This window comes from Ostrea edulis, chromosome 8 (genome assembly GCF_947568905.1).
Source record: "Ostrea edulis chromosome 8, xbOstEdul1.1, whole genome shotgun sequence".
In the NCBI taxonomy this organism is placed as follows: Eukaryota; Metazoa; Mollusca; class Bivalvia; order Ostreida; family Ostreidae; genus Ostrea; species Ostrea edulis.
The window spans coordinates 36,807,259-36,828,411 of NC_079171.1; the positions used below are offsets into that span (position 1 = coordinate 36,807,259).

The 21,153-nt window shown below is 33.3% G+C and overlaps 2 protein-coding genes across 7 annotated transcripts in view; one reads left to right on the forward strand and one right to left on the reverse strand.

Annotated features, from left to right (window-relative positions):
* Positions 1–12,488, reverse strand: part of LOC125661824 (uncharacterized) — a 36,246-nt gene extending 23,758 nt beyond the window's left edge. For 2 of the 5 annotated variants that reach the window (XM_056145986.1, XM_056145984.1), the window contains exons 1-7: positions 12,301–12,486; positions 11,602–11,908; positions 10,749–10,850; positions 9,907–10,067; positions 8,965–9,112; positions 2,308–2,546; positions 1,742–1,829 (exon numbers count right to left, since the gene is read on the reverse strand). In XM_056145986.1, the coding sequence (XP_056001961.1) occupies positions 1,742–1,829; positions 2,308–2,546; positions 8,965–9,112; positions 9,907–10,067; positions 10,749–10,850; positions 11,602–11,803 (940 nt within the window). In that variant the 5' untranslated portion in view covers positions 11,804–11,908; positions 12,301–12,486. Of the gene's footprint in view, positions 1–1,741; positions 1,830–2,307; positions 2,547–8,964; positions 9,113–9,906; positions 10,068–10,748; positions 10,851–11,601; positions 11,940–12,300 lie in introns of all 5 variants that reach the window. The other 3 variants (XM_056145985.1, XM_056145988.1, XM_056145989.1) reach the window with 3 other exon arrangements.
* Positions 12,489–12,745: 257 nt separating this feature from the next.
* LOC125661658 (carnitine O-palmitoyltransferase 1, liver isoform-like) overlaps positions 12,746–21,153 on the forward strand; it is a 40,377-nt gene continuing 31,969 nt past the window's right edge. For both annotated transcript variants that reach the window (XM_048893729.2, XM_048893730.2), the window contains exons 1-2: positions 12,746–12,991; positions 20,625–20,779. In XM_048893729.2, coding sequence (XP_048749686.2) covers positions 12,867–12,991; positions 20,625–20,779 — 280 coding nt within the window. In that variant the 5' untranslated portion in view covers positions 12,746–12,866. The remainder of the gene's footprint in view (positions 12,992–20,624; positions 20,780–21,153) is intronic.

A 21,153-nucleotide genomic window follows, 5' to 3' on the forward strand; every position in this document is an offset into this window, starting at 1 on the left:
CTATTTTCTCATCTGTACATATACTTTCATTTTTGCATACGGAAATCATGACGCCACAATCAAAACGTGATATTTTCAACATTATTGATTGTGACATCACAGTGGAAACCATGGAATGGCAATGCTTGTTGAATTTCAAATGCTGAATAACAAAACAAAATGCAAAAACATAACAAAATAACAATGCATGAAACAAGGTAAATACAATAGAAAAAGTAAATAAAACAAATGTCTTTCATGTTTTTAAAAAAAAGTTTATGAGATGATAAACCTGCATTTTCTTCACACCAGCATACACCAACACACTCCATTTAATACGCCGTTGGGAAAAGGCTCAATGTATATCCCCTCATATACTTTCAAATTGATAGACATTTCTTGATAAAACTCGGAATTTGATCCGAAAGTCATCAAGATCACAAAACATACCCAACATCAGCTCATTATCCTCAAGCGCAGATAAAAAAAAAATTGGCCCATTATCTGTAAACACAGCGAAAAATATAAAAAAAAAAAATGAAAAAAGGCCGAAAAACTGTAATTAATTTAGTATAGATATTTTTTCCCAAAGTCTAAGGATATAACTTTGGTGAAAATAGGTCAATCATTCAATATGAAAGTTCAACTTGATCAATAAGTCTTCAATATAAAAAGACATACCAAATATTAACTACATTCTACAAGAATAGCCAAAATAAGTCTGGAAAACAGCAATTGATTAGAAATTTTAAAAGTTAAAGGGCAATAACTTTGGTAAAACTAGAGATCGTTTTTAGAAAAACAAATGCCTCCCCAGCCCCCCTAATTGGAAGTGCTCCCAAAATGTACTGCATGGTATGGAGGAAAAAGCATGTGCAGGAACATAGACATTATGAACTCTGATAAGCCATATACACTGTAGATGTGTTCACAGATTTTTACGTGCTCCACCCCTCTTAGATCCACTATAACCTTTAGGAAAATAATTGGATCCTCCTATCCCAACGATATGCATTTCTACAAATGGCAATGAAGCATTGTACCAAGTTTCAAATCTATCTGATAAGCCATATAGGAGAAGTGTTCACAAGCTATTTTACATCCTCCACCCTTCTTAGATCCACTATAACTTTTAGGAAAATAATTGGATCCTCCCATCCCAGCAATATGCACATCTACAAATGGCAATAAAGCATTGTACAAAGTTTCAGGTTTATCCGATAAGCCATATAGGAGGAGAAGCATTCACAAGACTTAGTGACAGAAAGACGGACGGACAGAAAGCACGAAAACAATATGTCTCCCCTTGGAAGAGGGGAGACATACATAGGTCAATTGACATGAAATCCTAACTTGATTTGTAAATCATCAATTTCTGTATCAGGTCTCATAGTTTGTGTATTGGGTCCCATGAATTATGTATTGGGTCACAATTTCTTTTATTGGGTCCCATGAATTATGTATTGGGTCACATAATTGGTGTTATTGGGTCACATAATTGTGTATAGGGTCCTGTAATTTGTGTAATGAGTCCTATAATCTTGGTGATGTGGGTGTCTAGACAGGAACATTATTATCCCTGCAGAATGACGTTGATGAGGAGTGGGGGGGAGAAGGTGGGGTGGAGGGATGCTTACCACCTCTCTGTTTAATGACTTTGATGCTGCTCTCAGATACTATGGGGGTGGGGGATGGGACAATGGACGGGGGGGGGGGGGGGGGGGGGGAGAGAGGTATGGGAGGAGGGTGGAGGGATACTCACTGCCTCTTTGCTGAATGACTCTGATGTTGCTTCCCTGTATCTGAACTGCAGGTGCTTGTTGTTGGTATGAGGGGAATCTGTGTAGCTGCTGCAATGAAACACAATCACTGTAAACTGAAGTCTGTAACAGCTCCAAGTTACTGAAAATTGTACAACCGTCTGCACTTTCACTTATCACAGCCATTTGACCAGTGCAACTAATTACCAAAATGGATGAAAAAGGACCCATAACGATTTAGAGACTCAAATACTAATTTCTATCAATAATAATTCATTATAGTACATAAATTATGCTAATAACAAGTCTTTATATTGATACAACTGTCTTTTATGTCTATTCTTATTAAAACCACATCAGCACAAGGCTTTGACGAGATTTATAATTATAATGATGTTAATTTGGGTAATTAGTGGCACGGTCAAAATGGCTGTGATAGATACTACTTTCCCATAAAGTTTTACCTGTGCACTGACATTATTTTCCCATTAACTTTTACCTGTGCACCTAACACTACTTCCATGGACTTTACCTGTGCAACTAACATTATTTTTTCCAGGGAGTTTACCTGTGCACCTGGGAATTGAAGAGTTTGGACCAGCTGTCGTGGCACGGCTGGTAAAGCTGGTGCTTGGCTAGCTGGTGGTATGCGGACTTGAGGTGTGTGGGTGGGAGGTGTGCGGACTTGAGGCGTCTGGGTGGTAGGTGTGCGGACTTGAGGCATCTGGGTGGGGGTTAGCGGAGTTTTCTGGACTGGGGGGCTTTCTCCAATAAAGATAATGTCTGGACTGGTGGGCCTCTGAGATTCTGAAAAGAAAGAAACCCAAAGTACAGAAGTTATACTCAGATGGAATCTAACAGAAGATTCCGTATACTTACATGAATATTTTGTTTGGGAAATTTGTCCGTAATATCACTAGTACTAGACTCTGGACTATATCTACATAATCAGTAGCAGATTTTTTTGCGGGGAGTCCATCTTTTTCACCACAAATTTACAAGGCATTACTGGCATCATGTATAGATGATAAACGTTAAAAACATTCAAACCCTGCACACAAAATATTAACAAAATGCTAGTTTTATAATAAAATGTTAGTAAAACTCCAAATTTGGCACCCAAAATGGCTAGCAAGTATTTTGGCTAATACATGTACCTGATTTCACATGTGAGCCCTCAATATTCGAAAATCCTGGATCTGCCACTAATATTAATGATGCCAAAACAAAATTGGGAGAGATATACTAACATAAAGTAATGCTCACTTCCCGTGAAACAATGAATAAACATAAAAAACAATCTTGATAATTGAATACAATTGTGATTCCGTTTAATCAAAACTTTTAGAAACTTTTCAATCTAATGTATCGTAGCTGAAAGTAGGAAGAGAATTCCACAAGTAGATGACGAGAAATCGCCAATTGCCTTCTTCTACAAAGAATCTCATTTTATACTATCTATCATTTAGTGATAAATAATCAAAGGCCTGAAGGGCCACAATGGCGTCGTGCTAAGAAAGCAAAGATTATAATGAAACTATGTACTGTCCAGTTCATCAATGCTTCATCCCTTATTGTATGTACACAGAGTAGATATAGCTTTATATAAATCTCAATGGAGAGTCTTCTACCTGTGAATATTTTGATGCCATTGACTACAGTCACACCTTGTTATTGCAAATTCAACAGGACTGAAATTAAATTTGAGATATCCAAGGATTTGCGATAACAAGGATAACACACACACAAAAAAGAAGTGGTTTGGACTGGCAACTCTATTTACATATTCCCGATAACGAAGATTAGCTGTACATGTATTAAAAACACACATACAGCTTTGAATTCAAGCAATACCAAGAATATTTATCCTTCATACAGGAATAATGCTTCTAATACATCTGTACAGTAGCTCTTTTCACACAAAAATTCAATTACAGATATATTTTTTTACAATTCCATTCATTTCTTCAGAATATTTTTCAAAGGATTATTTACAATATCTAATGTTATTAAATAATGAAGATTTTTGTGATCAACCATTGCTCTCAATTATTCACACATCTTTGCTAGCCAAGGGAGTACTCTACAATCCTTGGCACAAATGTAATTCACAAAGAACTGAAAATTTGTGCATTAAGATATTTAGTGAAAAAGTCAACTGTTGTGAGAACTCTCCTTTTAATAGTTGTAAAGGGCAGCATTGCATGTACTTGTTGATAACATAATAAAAACAAGAAATAAGTTTTAAACCAAAATTTTAATAAGAAATATTTGCAACAATGTAAACAACTATGGACCATTTGTAGTATATATCACTGCTAGCATCTCAAGAGATGAAAATCTAGTCAGATTTAAAAAAAAATTGTTAATTCAGTAACTTTTACCTCCACAAAAACCTTTACTTGAAAGCCTTATAATAATGAATGCTTCCGCGCTTGGTTTGTTTACAATAACATTAACACGTGCCAGTGTTTATATACCGAGTTGACCAATGATTTGCAAACCTACAGATGCGTTAATACCCTACTGAGAATGCTACAGTCAAATAAACATTACCTACCCTAAAATATAATGACCATAAATAATCCGCGATACACTATTTCTCAGTTTAAATTTCGCCAACAGCACGCAATGTTTACAAACAAAACCCACGCTATCTTCGTCTAGACACGCTATCGTTTCAGACATCACGTGACTTTGCAAATGTAGTTCGCATTGAAATTGGAATTTTTATTTGATTTGTTTTTATTTTTTGTGAAAGTTTTTATGTTAAAGTAAATCAATGTGATAATTTTCATTTGTTTCTCATTAACAACTTTAAAATGTCGTAAATCATTAAACAGTACAGATATTCATACGCCATTACAAAAAGCGCGGGATTTTTCCGCGGAAGCATCGATAGTCTGACACCTTCGGTCGCGTAAACTTTTCAGCTGATTCAGTCGTACACGCTGACTAGATGCCGTTCGAGCAAAGCTCGACGCCATAAAAATAGGGGAAAATTTTTATTTCACAAGAGAGTCGAGAATTTGCCACAAGTAGATGATGAGCAATCGCCAATTACTGGCTTCTACAAAGACCCCCCCCCCCCCCCCCCCCCCATAATACTGCCTATGATTTAATGATATTAAATAAAAATAGGGGGAAATTTGATTTCACAAGAGAGTTGTCAAATGAATTAATGTAATTATTGATGACTCATGTAAAATAAGAATCTCCATTGGTGTTCATTATGAAAACTTATCAAAGCCATTGGTACGCTCAAGTCTTTAAAGGGACTGATTCACGATTTTTCCCCTTATTTTATTTTTCACTTTTAATAATCAAAATCTATTGTCTAATATGTTTAAAAGGTTTCACAAAAAATTAAGGTTATATATCATCAGTGATTTTTCTACATTTTCTACAAGGGTCCTGTGGTTTTCGAATTGGGAAAAATTGTCGACCTTTCAGTCAAATTGGGAAAAATCAATTTTATCGTAAATAAGTTTTAAAATCATATCAAACATTATATTATCTTAATATAATGTCTATATAATTCGAGTTATGAGTGTTACATTTCTTAAGTACTTTATGATATGTTAGCAATTCATATTTTATATGTTGTTTAACTCTTTCTTGTGTTTCATTTTTGCTATTGAGTCTACATAACATTTTGAATTTGTATATACGATAAGCAATGAAAGAAATTAAAATATTAAGAACTGATATTTTGTTATTTGTTTCCTGATAGAAGCCAATAACAATATGTTTCCAGCTAATTTCAAATTTTAATGAGGAACTTATCAAATTCCAAATATCTTTGACGTTTGAACAATCGAATATTAAATGTTTACAATTTTCTGTTTCATTTGGACATGAGTTGCATTTACTGCTTATATCTTGGCAGCATTTACTTAAGAATAAATCATTGCTGAGCAAGTTGTTCAGAAGTTTATAGTTGAACTCTGCAACCTTTTTATCAAAAATATTTGCAATTTTATGTCTATATATTTTTACTCATGATGATTTACACTGAATATGAAATTCTCTTTCATAGAATGACTGATAAATAGGTGTACGTGATTTTTTATTGCATAAAATTTTGTAAAATATTTTTGAAATATCTTTGCTAAAAGTCTAATAGTTTGTTACCGTACTGAAAGCGAGGGATTATTGGAGAGTTTATGATAAATGGAACAATTGAAAGATCATATTTGTTTATAAATCTCTAAAGACTGAATATAAAATCTTATATTGGCAAATCCAATTACTTTTGTATTTTAAATTATCAAGAAACAATTTAGCAGGTTTTAGACCACTTGAGTCGCATATATCTTTGACATAGAGCAGATTACTTTTAATCCAATCAGGGAAATATAGTGAGGCCAAAATAAAAATATTGTTTGTTTCCCCTCGCCCGACCGAGTCTGAAAATTCACACCGACCCATAAGTGAAGTTTTTTTTTTAATTTTAAGAAAAATTCAAGGTCGTTTCTGGTGCAGATCAGTATTTTATAATGACAAAAATTTTCTATATCTTCTTTGGTTTCAATCCAAAATTAAAAAATAATGATGATACGAATACAGGAGGTGTTCTGGTCCGAAATCTAGAAATTTCGCTGCCTCCAGCTGGAGGCGGCATTCTCTGGCTGATTTCAAATACCTACAAGCCGAATTTAATTTTAAGCTCATAACTAATCAATAAAACGATTCTTCTTGTACTTACTAATATCGATATTATGGGTTCTTTCATCACATAAACAGTCTCTTGAAAACATTTTATCAAACTGTCAAGCTTTGTTTTGAGTCACGAGACTCGTTTGCTCAAATGCCAGTGAAAATTCGGTTGACTACAATTGTTGGCTTCTGTTTAATATCGAATTTTGGATTGATATTTTCTTTTAATCGATATTAATAAGTACAAGAATCATGATTGTTTTATTGATTAGTTACAAGTGAGTTTAACATTGAATTCGGCTCGCAATGCGGACTAGTGATCTGCAAGATCGAGATGGAGAAATGTTGTCTATACGAGGAGCGAGGAAACAAGAGAATTCGGGGCATCCAGTGTGCAAGTTGTGTTCTTCAGTAGGGGAAAGTGTTGATATTTCGGACGGATGCGATATTTTTGACAGTCAACCAGAAGCATTCTCAATTTAACTTATTTCTGAACTAATGCTATATTTACAAACTGGAAAACACCTAATTATATGCACATGTGTAACTCAGCTCTGATTGGTTGATGTCAGCATCCATTTTGTTTGATCGGCAAAATCAAGTCCCGTTGAAACGTTTTCTGGTAAACTAGATCTACCGATATCATTTAAAAATATAATGAAAATCACTATCATATATAAATTAAGATAATGTGCAAAAAACAAAAGCATAAAATGTCAGTGAACCATAAATAAAAGACAGCAACCGAGTTTACCAATTTTATAACACCATGTGTCCAAAACTAACACCATTGTCCATAGTTGCAACATTCTCCCTAACTTTATTTAAGTGTTAGTATGTGGTATAAATAGCAGAGAAAATTCTGATGAAACCCAATTTTCGTTGAATCAACCAATATGTATACATGTAGTCCAATGCCTAAGTTTAGTGGTTAGATAATGAGCATTTCCAAAATACATGAAGTACTGTCCGAAATATCGACACCTTTCCTAATTGCAAAACGTGGCAATCAAAGCAGAATTTACGCGAGAACTGACTATACGAGTTTGATGAGGAAACATGGATGATGTGCTTCACGACGTTTGGTATCGGGCATTGTTAATGGTTATGGGAATTTCATAATAAATAAAATTCTGCTAGCTAAAAAAAAAAACTTTTTACCTACCTACCGACCTTCCTCTGAAATTTAGGGTCGGGAGAGGGGAAACAAACATATTTTTAAATGTGGCCTGACTTACCTTTATATGTGGATAATTTATTATTCCATATTGGTTGTTGTAAGAATTCTGTAGCTGATAAATGCATTTGTCTCTGTTTACATTTATTGTAACATATAAAAATTTGTTGATAGAAAATTGGAAAGTTTTTAATTAAGCCATAATTTTTCAAATCTGTTTCATTGGTAATTAGAATATATTTAAAGTAAATATTATTTTTCAGACTCGAATTATATAGACATTATATTAGGAATTTCGGATAAACTTCAATAAAATTAAATCAACGTGCGAGACATTATCAGTATTGTAACATACTTTTAATTAATATAGTTACATATATTTCTTACTATTCATATGTCTGTATTTATTTGTAATCGATATGTTCACGTACAACATGTATTTAATTATGTAAATGTAGTTTTACGTATGATATAAATCCACCTCTACTGGGAGAAAATGGTCTCCCGGCTAGGCTGCCTTAGGGTCATCTCTGGACTCTAGTTTGTGTGTGTGTGGACCCTGTGTGGACCCTGAGGCAGCATGAGTGGTATTATGTTTTAAGAAAATCCCTAGCTTTATTATATCTAACATTATGGTACTGTTGTAATCTACTAAACTCATTGTTACATTGATCATCATACAATATGAATACTGTATAACCTATATATTTAAATGTCAACTATGACAATATTACTCTGACACGCAATGAAATTTATGTATTCAATGAATGTACATCTAAATTAGTTAATATGTACCCTGCGTGGTACTTTAGTAAAAACTTTGTTATATATTGAGGGAGCTTAGTCAGGGCCCCATCCCTGGCATGTGCCCTATTATATTAGTTAGTTATTTTAAAATTGTTATAGAGTAGGCTCTGGGAAATAAATGAATATATATATATAAAAAAAAAATAATAATAAAAAAAAACATTGTATTATCTTTATTTTACAAATCTAATTTTCTTTAACCTTCCAAAATGTTCAACTATTCTATCCAAGTCATCATTACCATAACTCTTTGTTAAATCTTATGTATATAATTCACATCGAATGTTTATTTTTTTTTTTAAATACGTTTTCCTTTCATAATTTTATTATTGGGAAAAATGCAAGCTATATTGGGAAAAAATTGGTAATTTTTAGGAGGGGAAAGGGCCGAAATTCGGACCCAAAATGGGTCTAAAAAAATCACTGATCATGATAGATGCTCATTATAGAGAGTTTAGTATTTTGTTTTGAAAACAAAGATTGAGGTGTGTTACTCACCCTGGGGATGACTGTGTTGTGTGTGGACCCCCTATGTATAGACAGGGTAAAACTGGTAATGGGGGGGGGGGACTTGCTACTCACCCTTGGGCCGAGTCCGCGGTGTTTGAGGGCTCTTTATCAGGTCTGGTCGTAATTGTTGCAGGGTAGGTTGAGGAACTGGTTTCCTGGGATCATCCAAAACGGTGACAATCGCCAAACCCAGCTGAGCCAGTCGATGAGCTTCCTTTACCTGTAAACAAAAGACGTCATTATCAGATTTCACACAGAAGCATTTCATATCTGCCGCAAATCGACACAATCTTGTTCATGTATGTGTTTGACAAAGGATCATCCATAGATTGAAATTGTTCTGCATTTCCTTCTTCAAAAATTTTTTCATTTGTTTACATTTTCAATCTATTACTGATTAGTAAAAATAAAACTATAAAAATTCAATTGAATCAGAGCAGATTATGATTACTGATTTTATGTTTGTTATTTGGACTGAAGCTGTCCTTTGTACTGTGATGGGTTCAATTATCAGTTAAAAGTGTGTTAGTTTTGATGTTATAAAGTTTTACAGATTTAGTATTTTATCATTCAATGCAAAGTGAAATTACAGTAATTGTTCATATTTGGGTTTTTTTTTATTTCGAGTAAAAAAAAAAAAACCATCACCTGAATGGTATAGTATAATATCTCCTTTCATCGAGACTGCGAGGTCCCGTAAATATCTAGAGTTAGATTAGATCAGGGCCACATTTTATTCTTTATGTTGTATAAATTGTGATTCATACTATGAATAAGAATAATTTAGTAATGTAATTTTATATTTATCTAAAGTATAATCTCACAAAATTTAATCAAATTGATGAGTTTTTAGAACTCTGCTGCAATTTTAATCTTAGTCTTAAGTTCTGTTGTAAAATGAGGCCCTGAAGTCCTGTAAATACATCTATGGTACCAATATGTTTCCGAGATGAATTAACGCAATGACCCCTGACCTTTTTGCTGTTGAGATGATTTAACACAATGACCCCATACCTTTTCCTGAGCCTTTTGACATTCCAGCAGCTTCTGTTTGTAGTCGTTTATCTGGCTGGGTGCCAGGTTTTCCTCCCAGCAGTCCATCACCAGAAGAGGCATCCCGCTGTTCCGCAGGTTAATCGACGAGCTCCGCCCGCTCTTCTTCACCATTGTTCTATCTAGTTAAAAATCCAACTTCATGAAAAGGTGAAGGTAATGAACAGTGATCTACCTCATAATCTCGGGACCAGACTCAAGTTATCTTATCTTGTATGGATAGAGGTCGCCACTGGAAAATGCGGTCCAACAAAAACGTTGCTAAGCGATGGCTTATAACTATCATTATTCAGATAGATTTTGAAGAAAATCACACGTTTAAAGATATTTTGCATTCATGATAGTGAAAATTTAAGGTGCTTAAATGATACCCGAGCTGAGGGACGAGTGGAAAAACTTGTAATGAGAAGAATTCTGGGAGAAAATGGGAACTTTTTGTAAATTTTTCAAAACTGTTTATCGCATATGAAAATTCTTAATCTTTTGAAAGTTACTAAGTATCCAATTTCAACCCACTAAACTCTGTATACTCTCAGACTTAAACCTACCGATGTATTGCATATTGAATCATGTGGCTGGTGGAGAATACCTTACGATGACCCCCTGACCTAACTCAAGTAACGTTAAATGATGCATATGCTTCAATAAATTTTAATGAAATTTTCTATTCTAGTATACACTACGAACATGTACTCAGGCGGTATCGTTTGCAAAGTTAGTCTATACTCATTTATGGATGCACGAGGATTTGAGTTTCAGTATCTTGAAAATATCTTATATGAAGCACATAATCAGATTCTTGCCCCTTGTCTTAGCTTTGTCCGTCGTTGACTTTGCTGGATCTGTCCATTCGAAGAGGCTGGGTACTGCCGCTTTCTTTAACCGCTTACTTAATGGTGTACATCCTTAAAATATAATAATTACATTCATCAGTTTTGATATATATTTCTAATTTATTTTCAATTCAATGTTTGATATTTACTAGGGATATGTAACCAAAGTTAAATGAAGTTTGGACAGAGGATTAAAGTAATTAATTAAGTACTGTTTATTATATTTGGTAATATTTTTCTTTGTGCGATTTATCAGATTAGATGTCATTCACAACATGAAATATAGTAGAAAGTCATCAGTCACTATAGTAGAAAGTCATCAGTCACTATAGTTGAAAGTCATCAGTCACTATAGTAGAAAGTCATCAGTCACTATAGTAGAAAGTCATCAGTCACTATAGTAGTAAGTCATCAGTCACTATAGTAGAAAGTCATCAGTCACTATAGTTGAGCTCATTTAACATATTAAATATTTATGATGCCAGATGTTTACTAACGACAGTTTCCTACTTATAAGACATGTTTCTCATAGGGAAAATCAGTAAGGTGCACTGTCATTGTATTAAATGAATACCAAGAAATGTTATCTATAATTGATTTCCCCACTTTCGCTGATGACAAATAAAAACACAAATTGACATAATCAGAAGTTTTCTTGATATGTAAAAATATTATAACATTCATGGGATTCGGCAAAACTTATCACATTGTGTTTAAATTTTTATTGATGCCTTACCACTATTTGCCTTGTTTGATCTTACAGTTTCTCGTGCATAATACATTATATATGAAGAAATAGTTTTGGGATATTAAAGTATTTTACCGTGAATAGTCTCCCCTAAATAATCGCTTTCTTTGAAATGCGATCTGCACACTACGGCATAGACAGAAGGTTCCCAGCTTTGAGAACGGGTTTCTCCTTGCTTAATTGCATGAATCCAAGATTTTCGCCTGATTTGATCTGACGGAAAAGCGTGTCCGCCTCTGTTACTACACCCAGGTATGCAACAACAAGTCTCCGGCATGTTTCACATGTGAATATGACAGCGATTTGTTTACATGTGATAAGGTAAAATTGCGATAATATGCAAGCTAGTTACAAAGAGGACCGCATTTTCCTGTGGCGCCATCTAAGGGAAAGATAACAGGAGCTGGTTAGGGCTTGTTTTCGTAAAGAAAAAAATTAACATTAATAACAATATTGATAAAGCAAATAAATAATAAACAAATGCACAATTGTCTTTTATGATAAAGTAATTCAAGCTAATCATGGAAATGAAACAAAAGGAAAAGGTTAAGCTTTATTTTAATTATTATTTAATTTAATGCAAAATTAAGTGTATGTAAGATTATATTGTATTGTCAATACGTATCTCATATGGTATTTCAATTCGTATCGTAACAAAATTTTCCAAACGATACCCAGCACTATTGTAAATTGTTCTTAGGATACATATAGGCCCTAAATAAATTAAATTTCAGGTTTTAAACTTTTCCCAGAAAAATCGTTGCCTTTTGTTACCCTGATTGCCCGAATTGATCTTTTCAGGTTTGCATTTCAGAGTCCTACTGCATTAGAAGCTCGAGATGATGTTGTTTACGTAACACAGACTATCGACAGATGCAGCAGAGTATCAATGCATGATGCTAAATTCTATAATTTTCTTTTGGCATGGAGAGTAAATTGCATTATTCTACGTTATAGAAAAGCTTCCGCATAGGAGAACTTGAAAATCGTTAATACAAAGCTTTTATGTGACTATGATGTAAAATTTTTTTTTCATAAACTTGTATTTTTCCTAAAACGAAGAAATGGGAATTCTTCTTTTATTGAAAACTTTGATGAAAGTATCTATGCAGATCTCATATCTATAATAATTACATTTATATATATCAAATATGATGGAAAAGAAAATGAATTCGTTGAACACAATTTCTGCATTTCGTTTTGGTAGTAATTCATATCCGATCCCAAATATAGCCCTCCAACACAGCATAAACAGACGGACGACACAGAAGGGTGCTGAGCTCGTTGTTCGAGATCGTTCAGTTGACAAAGACTTTGTACTTTATTTTCCCCAGGTATCGATGGCGGAGGCGAGATGTGCAGTGCACGAACCTATAGTTCCCCACGTGACGTCCGAGGAAGAATACCAGAGGAATATTTACAATGAATGGCGAAGGTCGCTTGTCCGTCGCTTTTACAGAACAAGGTAATGGTTATAGCACCAGATCGATAGTGGATACATTGTTTACATCTGTCTGCTGTTCTTAGACGATATTGTGTAATTCTATTGTACAACAAAAACAGGCGAAGGAAACTTCTAATTTATTTACATATCAGAGAATATTTATGGCTGTAAATTGAAACCGTTATTGAGCAATAACACCACAGTTTAATCCGAACAACATAGTAACCAACATTATCTCTATTTCATTTTAGAATTTAGTCATAAATTTTCAATTCAACCCTTTGTTGTAGCCTTCTGATACCTTTGTATTGTGATCTTTTACCATCTTAATTTTGTATGCACCATAAATCATAAATACTACTAAACCTTGTATGTATTCTACCATGAAGGTAATTGGTTTGTAGTGTATTTATGACCATATTTAGTTTAGAAATAGCCCCTTAGAGCTTAGCTAATGTTATCATGTTTTTTCTACAAGTCTGACTTAAAATAAAAATGATTTAATTTTGAATCCCGGTCTGCACCATTTTTCACTGTACTCACATGGTTGAATTTTTGTGTTTGAAAGCAGGATTAAATAATAATCACACAATTATATTTACAACAGCAAGATCAGGGACAGTTTAAAGACTTTGGGAGACAGGGGCTGAGAAAATTCGAGGTCCATCTTGATACTGCAAGTGGATTCAGGTTAATTTTAGGCCTCATCGGATGTTGATAGAACCAGAGATTTTGTATATTTTGAGAGAGAAATTTTGCTTAAAGTTTTCCATAAAACAATATTCATAGTAATCAGAGCTCCAGAAATCAATGTATTGAGTATTTGCTTTTCAGAAAAAATCACAAGAGTATTTTGTGATTTATTGATTATCATTGCTGTTCTGCCATGTGACTGCATAGGTGTCTGACATATTAAATTTCAATTTTTAATAAAAAGAACTACAAAGGATTCTCCCCTGTAAATACACAAGTATCAAATAAATGTGCGAGTGGCCTTTCAGTAAAAACTTGAAGTCAAAGTTTAACAGAGGACGTATTGTTTATCCGGTGATATTTTCTGTGCCATGTTTTTAGCAGCAATCATTCGTCCATGATTACTAATACAAGATTGTGTTTTTTTCCTGTGCTTTCGACATTTGCTGACAATTAAGAAAAATCTTCAGTTCGACTATATGCAGATGCCAATAATTATTAGTTGAGTGTTAAAATCAATAGTAATGACAAATCAAAGTCTATTATTTCTTATAATAGTAATTTGTAATCACAAAATAGTTATAATTATCTTATGTTTATGCAGACTGACTTACTGATGTGTGAATGAATGTAAAGTACTGGGATCCTGGAAATCATCTCGCACCTGAACGCACACACCTGGCTATCCAGGAAATCGTTTCACACCTGTGTACATACAAAGAACTATACTCAGGAACCTCTAGATTTGGATAATAATTGCCTTTACTTGTTTCTAGTATTTGATCATACATGTAAAAAAAAAAATGTGGAAATGAAATCCATGAATATAGATTGGTAATCAAAATTAAGAAATTTTCTTTAACATTTTTATCCCCTCCCTCTTCACTGTTCCTATATAAATCTACCAATGCAGATTACCAGTCTGTCAATGACAAATCAAGCTAGAAAAAAATTAATATTTTTTAATTAATTTTCATTTGTACTGCATACAAAGGTTATTGTGTAAGTTCAGGTTCTGAAATACAATGAGTATTTCAGAGGAATAATTAATATTTATCAATATTTATATTATGCATCCATCAGTTTTGATACTTCATTAACAGATTGTGATCTGACTTTCTGAGTTTTCCAAATCTGTGCAGTGTTTTCATAATTTATGTAAGAATTACTACCAAATTTAGGCAGTTTGCCCTTGCAAAAAATTGAATTCAGTGAAAATTCCACTATATATATTTCAGTAATAAAACCAGTATTTAATTATTTCAAACACTTTTTAACCTCTTTTTAACAGGCATATGAACATGATATTCTGTCTTGCAAGACAATAATTCTTCCCTATATGTATTTCTCCACACTAAAAACGACTATCGAACATAGTTTTATTAGGTTTCTTTTGTTTTTGCTTAAAATAAATGTTTTATTGGTCATTATATATATATATATATATATTCCTTTGCCATCAAAAGATTTTGAGAAAAAAATGTTTGCCATATCACTTTCACAGCTAATACCCCGTCCCTTTAACTTTATATAACGAAGTAATTGTAATTAAAACATGTAGGTCTAGTACAACAGTAAGGAAAAAATGTATGATGATGAGGAGGAAGTGGTGTCTTGTGTTGGTCTTCCTGCATCACATCCATCTAACATGTACATAGATGTATAATATACTTCTCATAGATATACTTAATAACTTAATCCTCCACATGTATAATATACTTCTCATAGATATACTTAATAACTTAATCATCTACATGTATAATATACTTCTCATAGATATAACTTAATCATCTACATTTATAATATACTTCTCATAGATATATACTTAATAACTTAATCATCTACATGTATAATATATTTGTCATAGATATATACTTAATAACTTAAATAATCTTCATGTATAATATATTTCTCATAGATATATACTTATAATAACTTAATTATCTTCATGTAAAATATTTCTGATAGATATATACTTATAATAACTTAATCATCTACATGTATAATATACTTCTCATAGATATAACTTAATCATCTACATGTATAATATACTTCTCATAGATATAACTTAATCATCTACATGTATACTTCTCATATATATATATATATATATATATATATATATATATATATATATATATATAAGGGAAGTCGTGGCCGAGTGGACTTACGCACTGGTTTGACAGTCTTGCTAGGTGGTGGGTGCCTCAGGTCGCTGGTTCGACTCTGGGCTGGGGCAAAAATTTTCAGTACCAAGTTGTGATTATTTAGTGCTTTATATATATATATATATATATATACATATATATATATATATTTTTTAATACCCATATATATATATATATATAAAGAAAAGAAACACAAGACATTTTGTTCTTTTTACACATGTATTTATATTGGTATCTTACAAAACATGGAGTTCTATATGTAGATATTATTAGATAAATTGATTAAACACTTCAGCTGATAAGGCTAGAGGGGTCAAATAATCATTTAGTAGTTTAGTCAATGGACTTTTTTTGTGATGTAAAAACAGTTACATAATTCTGATGATGCATGCATATTATATAAAAACTTTGTATCATTTAAATACTCTAATTAAATGTATCATTTAAATACTCTAATTAAATGTATCATTTAAATACTCTAATTAAATGAAAGATGCTATTTGGATGATTGTAAGTTTTGATTCGATATTTGATAGAGTGCGTCTGAGATGTGTCAGCGTAAGATATATATATAACCCTATCTCACTGCATGTTATCAATCAATTGAAAAGTCGGGGAGATCGAATGACCCAGTTACCCAGGTTATCAGTGTTTAGTCACTAGTATTATAACTCTACCGGTGTCAAATGTCAGAACGGTCCATCATTTGAATGGACTCTGAGTTTCATTTTCATCTAGGCCAAAAGAAAGAAGTGTTGTGTTGCATGTTACAAGGGAAGTTGAAATTATATGGGGATGATGCACATATTTATAGTTAATTTTATCATAATCCCCCAAGGATTTTAAGGGTCTGTTGGGGGCCGAAATAAGGCCCCATTCCCAATGCTAAAAAGCAGATATTTTCCCCAATTTTTGCTTTAAAATTCCCAAACAATAAAAACAAATCAACGCAGGGTAGTCTTACTGTTAAGTACAAATTAAATTTCCCTCACAATTTTTGCTTCAAAACTGTTTTGTAAACCTAATTTTTTTGCTCTCTTGAAATTGAAAGCCAGAATGAATCCAATTATATCTTGATTAATGCACTGATTTGGGTTTTTTCCTTACTTCATTGTATGAAAATGTCTCTTTTTTCCCACAATTAGAAAAAACCCAGGCCACTGAAATCGGGTCCTTAAAAAAAAAAACGTTCTTACCAATATAGCTGAAGAGGACTAATATGTTTACACTGTCTCTACGTCTTTCTCTTCATGCATCAAAACTTTGTTTTCCGGCCTTTTTTTATAACTTAATTCATAAAATTAAAAATGGTATGAAAATATTGATTATTAATCATTGCTGCATTTACATGGTTGACAAAATATTGTAAACACAAGAGTTGCTTCGTTTGACCTGATTCACAGTAACTGTCAGTATGCTAGTTGATTTCACAGTGTCAATGAGGAAGACAAAGTCCAGTTCATATCCAGCAGTAAACAACACACACACACCTCATAAACATCTACTTATAAGTACACACACACTAATTGGGAGTATTAGGAGGAAATATTAGGTCATGTATTATTCATAAAAAACGAAATGGTACAGGCCACTTAGGTCAATGACACCACAAATTGGTGGCTTAATAATTAACTGCAGCAGCTTAAATGTTTCAATTAGTAATCAAATTTCCTCAAGCATCAAGATTTCTTTTGTTTAGTTTATCTTTCTGGTAGTTCGCATAATATTCTAATTAAAGGAATTTTAAATTTTGAACTGACTTATTATTCTGATATACATGCATGTAACAACATGTGGACAAAGTCACTATTAATGTGACTCAGGGTCTTTATAGATCTATTAATTATCATATTATTAAAATTAATCCTCTTTGATATATTTATTGTCAGGAGAGAGAAAGAGAGAGAGAGAGACAGACACAGAGAGAGAGACAGAGAGAGAGAGAGCATTGTGCAAAGTTATAGTGATAGATGGACCTAGAATAGAAAAATCTATTAATATCTACAGCACTAGAAATGTCATGAACAAGCTGTCCAGAAATTTGAATTGACATCAGATAAATAAATATATGTGTGAGTGGAAATGAGAAAGTCGAGTGTTTACCATATCGATGTGGAAACTTAGAAAAATTGCCATGATAGTATTAAAGAGAGATAAAGAGGAAATTTTTAATGATGATCAAATTAAATAGATTGAACAATTGAATATTGAATTTAGCCTAGTACTAGTACAATTTGTTTTATACAACATGTCTTTTATGGTGTGTCTATACAGGAAATCATGGAAGGTGATGGGGAATAAAACTGTTGTAGAATACTTGTCTGTAGAATGTGTAAAGTTAGATTTAAAGACTGAGAAAATAAACAACGCCTTCAAATTTACCTGGTCAGTGAACCCTTGTCAATCAGGAGAAATAAAGCTTGAAGATTGGATGCTAGAAACTGATGGAGATTTGGTTACTAGTCTTTGTGTATACCTTATCTATCTTATCTGGCAATCTTTTGATGCTTACCTGCCTGGTAGGGACATGCAGTCGCACAATAATAGTAGTAAATTTTGCATACAATTACATACATTAATTATAGTAGTTCATGCTTAGAAATGGGTACGATTGATAATAATTTTTATTATGTGCAGTCCAGAAAAACTAATTCAAACAGAATAAAACTTTCTAAGTTGTTTTGGAACTTATAGTCATCATGGGGCTTGGGACGATGATCAGTACATCAGCTGTACATAGCCAGAAAATCTACCGCAGGAACACCCGTCGGAAACTATATGTCATGCATACATTGTCGGATAATGGGTATCCGACGAACAAAGGCAGTCAAATGGATACAAAAAAACTTTGAATAAAGAATATTCTGCCTAAGTTTTCACTGGCTAACGTTCTTGTTTGTATGAAATAAATTTATCGATCTTTAATTTTTACGTTTGATTCATAAGATTTAATTATCAACTTTTCGATTAACCTACACAAGAAAAATGACTACCATGAAGTTTTCAATCTTCCAAAAACGTACAGGTAATGCAGGTAACACAGATACTTGCTTACTTACTTAGGCCTGATATTAACAGATAACCTCCTGTGTATTTGGGACAGTATATACAAGCTAGCAGGATTCCCTTGGGCTCGGGGCTTCACACCTGCCTTAAATTGCCTAATCGCCCCGCACTTAACTTACCTGAGGAAAACCGACCAGTTGAAAACCTCAGCCTTTTTAAAAGAAGTTGAAATTATCATATTATATGTATTTTAAGGTGCTAGATAAATGAATGGCAACTGGATCTTACGAGTGTATTCTAACACACATACGATCAAACTATTGATCGATATGCTCTATATTCATCAATTCATCACTAAATTTGTTATACCACCATTTTAAAAAATTACGAAAGGTGGCAGTTTCATGAGAATAAACATACATTTAAAATTAAACTTCGGTATGTATCTCAAATGCAGATATCTCGAATACCATGGATATATGTTGAAGTGAGTTGAAATTCCCAACTCAACACTTTCTTTATGTATTTTGACCTCAATATTTTGAACCCTCGAAAATTTAGGTTTTTCTTGGCACCATTGAATTCATGGTAACGTGGTGTGACTGTAATATATCTTTATATGGTAAAGTACTAGTCGGTGTCTGAGTGAAGGAAGAACACATTAATTTTACAGTTTTCATCATCATGAAGGTTTTAGGGTTGCTCACTTACATCTTGAAAGTGTTTCATATAATGATTTCATAATTATGAAATATGTCAAAAAGGCACCCAAAAAAATTTGTAATTTTGGAATCTAAAAAAATATGATTTTCAAAAATTTATTTCTGTGTGAATCAATAGAGGTGAACAGTAGCTTTTCAGGGCTTGAAGCTAACTTTTTATGTCACCAGTCCAGCCGGACTGATGGGGTATAATTTCAACCAGTCCGCAGAAAAATTGACCAGTCCAACAGAGTTTTCCACAAATGATTAAACATATTTCATTATATGTTATTAAAATGAAATTTAACTCAATATGCCCCAAACAATATTGTATTGTTCACTTAAATGTGGGATTTATACTTACGAATCATATTTGTCTGATATCTACAGACCGAAGCATGCCAAATGTGTGTATAAAATTTCATAAGTATATTTTCCAAAATGATGCTTTAGAAAATTAACCAGTCCCATCGGACTGACTAAAACAAATGTCAGTTAGTCCGCCAGACTTTTAACAAGTCACAGACTGACGGGCATATGTTAATTTCAAGCCCTGATTTTGGTGGATTAGAACTCGGTATCTGTGGGTCAGTTATCTGATCATTCCCCTTCCAAGGGGAGATGAATAAAATTAGGGGGGAAATAGTCTTCTTAAGAACCACAAGATAATCAATAAATGATGTTAGTAGTAATTAAAGCACAGGAAAAAGTTGTTGTTTTTTAAATATATATATATATTATTTCCCAGAACCTATTCTATAACAATAATGATAGTAATAATAAAATACACTAATTTATAGGGCAGCTGTCAGGAATAACACAGGAAAAGCAAGGGAAAGCACAGGGAAAAGTTATTATGGGGTGACAATCATGAATGGTGTGAGAACAGAGTTGGTGTGAAGGCTAACAATGAAATCTAACGTAAATTGGAGGTCAAGGTCATATTTAATATCAAGGTCATTGTACAGACGGAGCATATTTCTGGAACTGTCTTCGATGGAATGTGTCTTGTTATATCGTTGGTAACTCATAAATTCAGTGCTATCAGCAGAAGTCTTATTAAGAGTTTAAATTATTTTTCTGTAGGAACCTGTTGTACAATGGAATGTGGCCGACGTCGATATGGAATCTGGCTGCTATGGTGATCATCCTGTCCGTTACCATGATAACGGACATCGAGATGATGAGGCCCATTAATGATCGACTATGGAAAGTCTACCACATGATGTATATGCCTAAAGGTAAGGTCAGATTAGTGACCTAAGGGTCAGTTGTGCTGGGGATCCGGGTTAGAATAGCTCCTCAGTACCTCCCTTGCTTGTCGTAAGAAGTAACTGAATGAGGTGGTCCTTCTGATCAGACTGCAAAAAATGAGGTCCTGTGTCACAGCAGGTGTGGCATGATAAAGATGCCTCCCTGCTCAAAGGCCATAAGTGCAGAGCAAAATGGCGTAATTTAATTTCGTAGCCCTTCACTGGCATTAGTGTGTGTAATGGACAGTATAAGGGGAACTCATACTGCCTCGCTAGAGAGGTAGCTTATCTAGTGATGTGGTAGAGTCTCTCTCTTGATCACGCAAGTTAAGCAACGGCGAGCGTGATCAGCACTTGGGTGG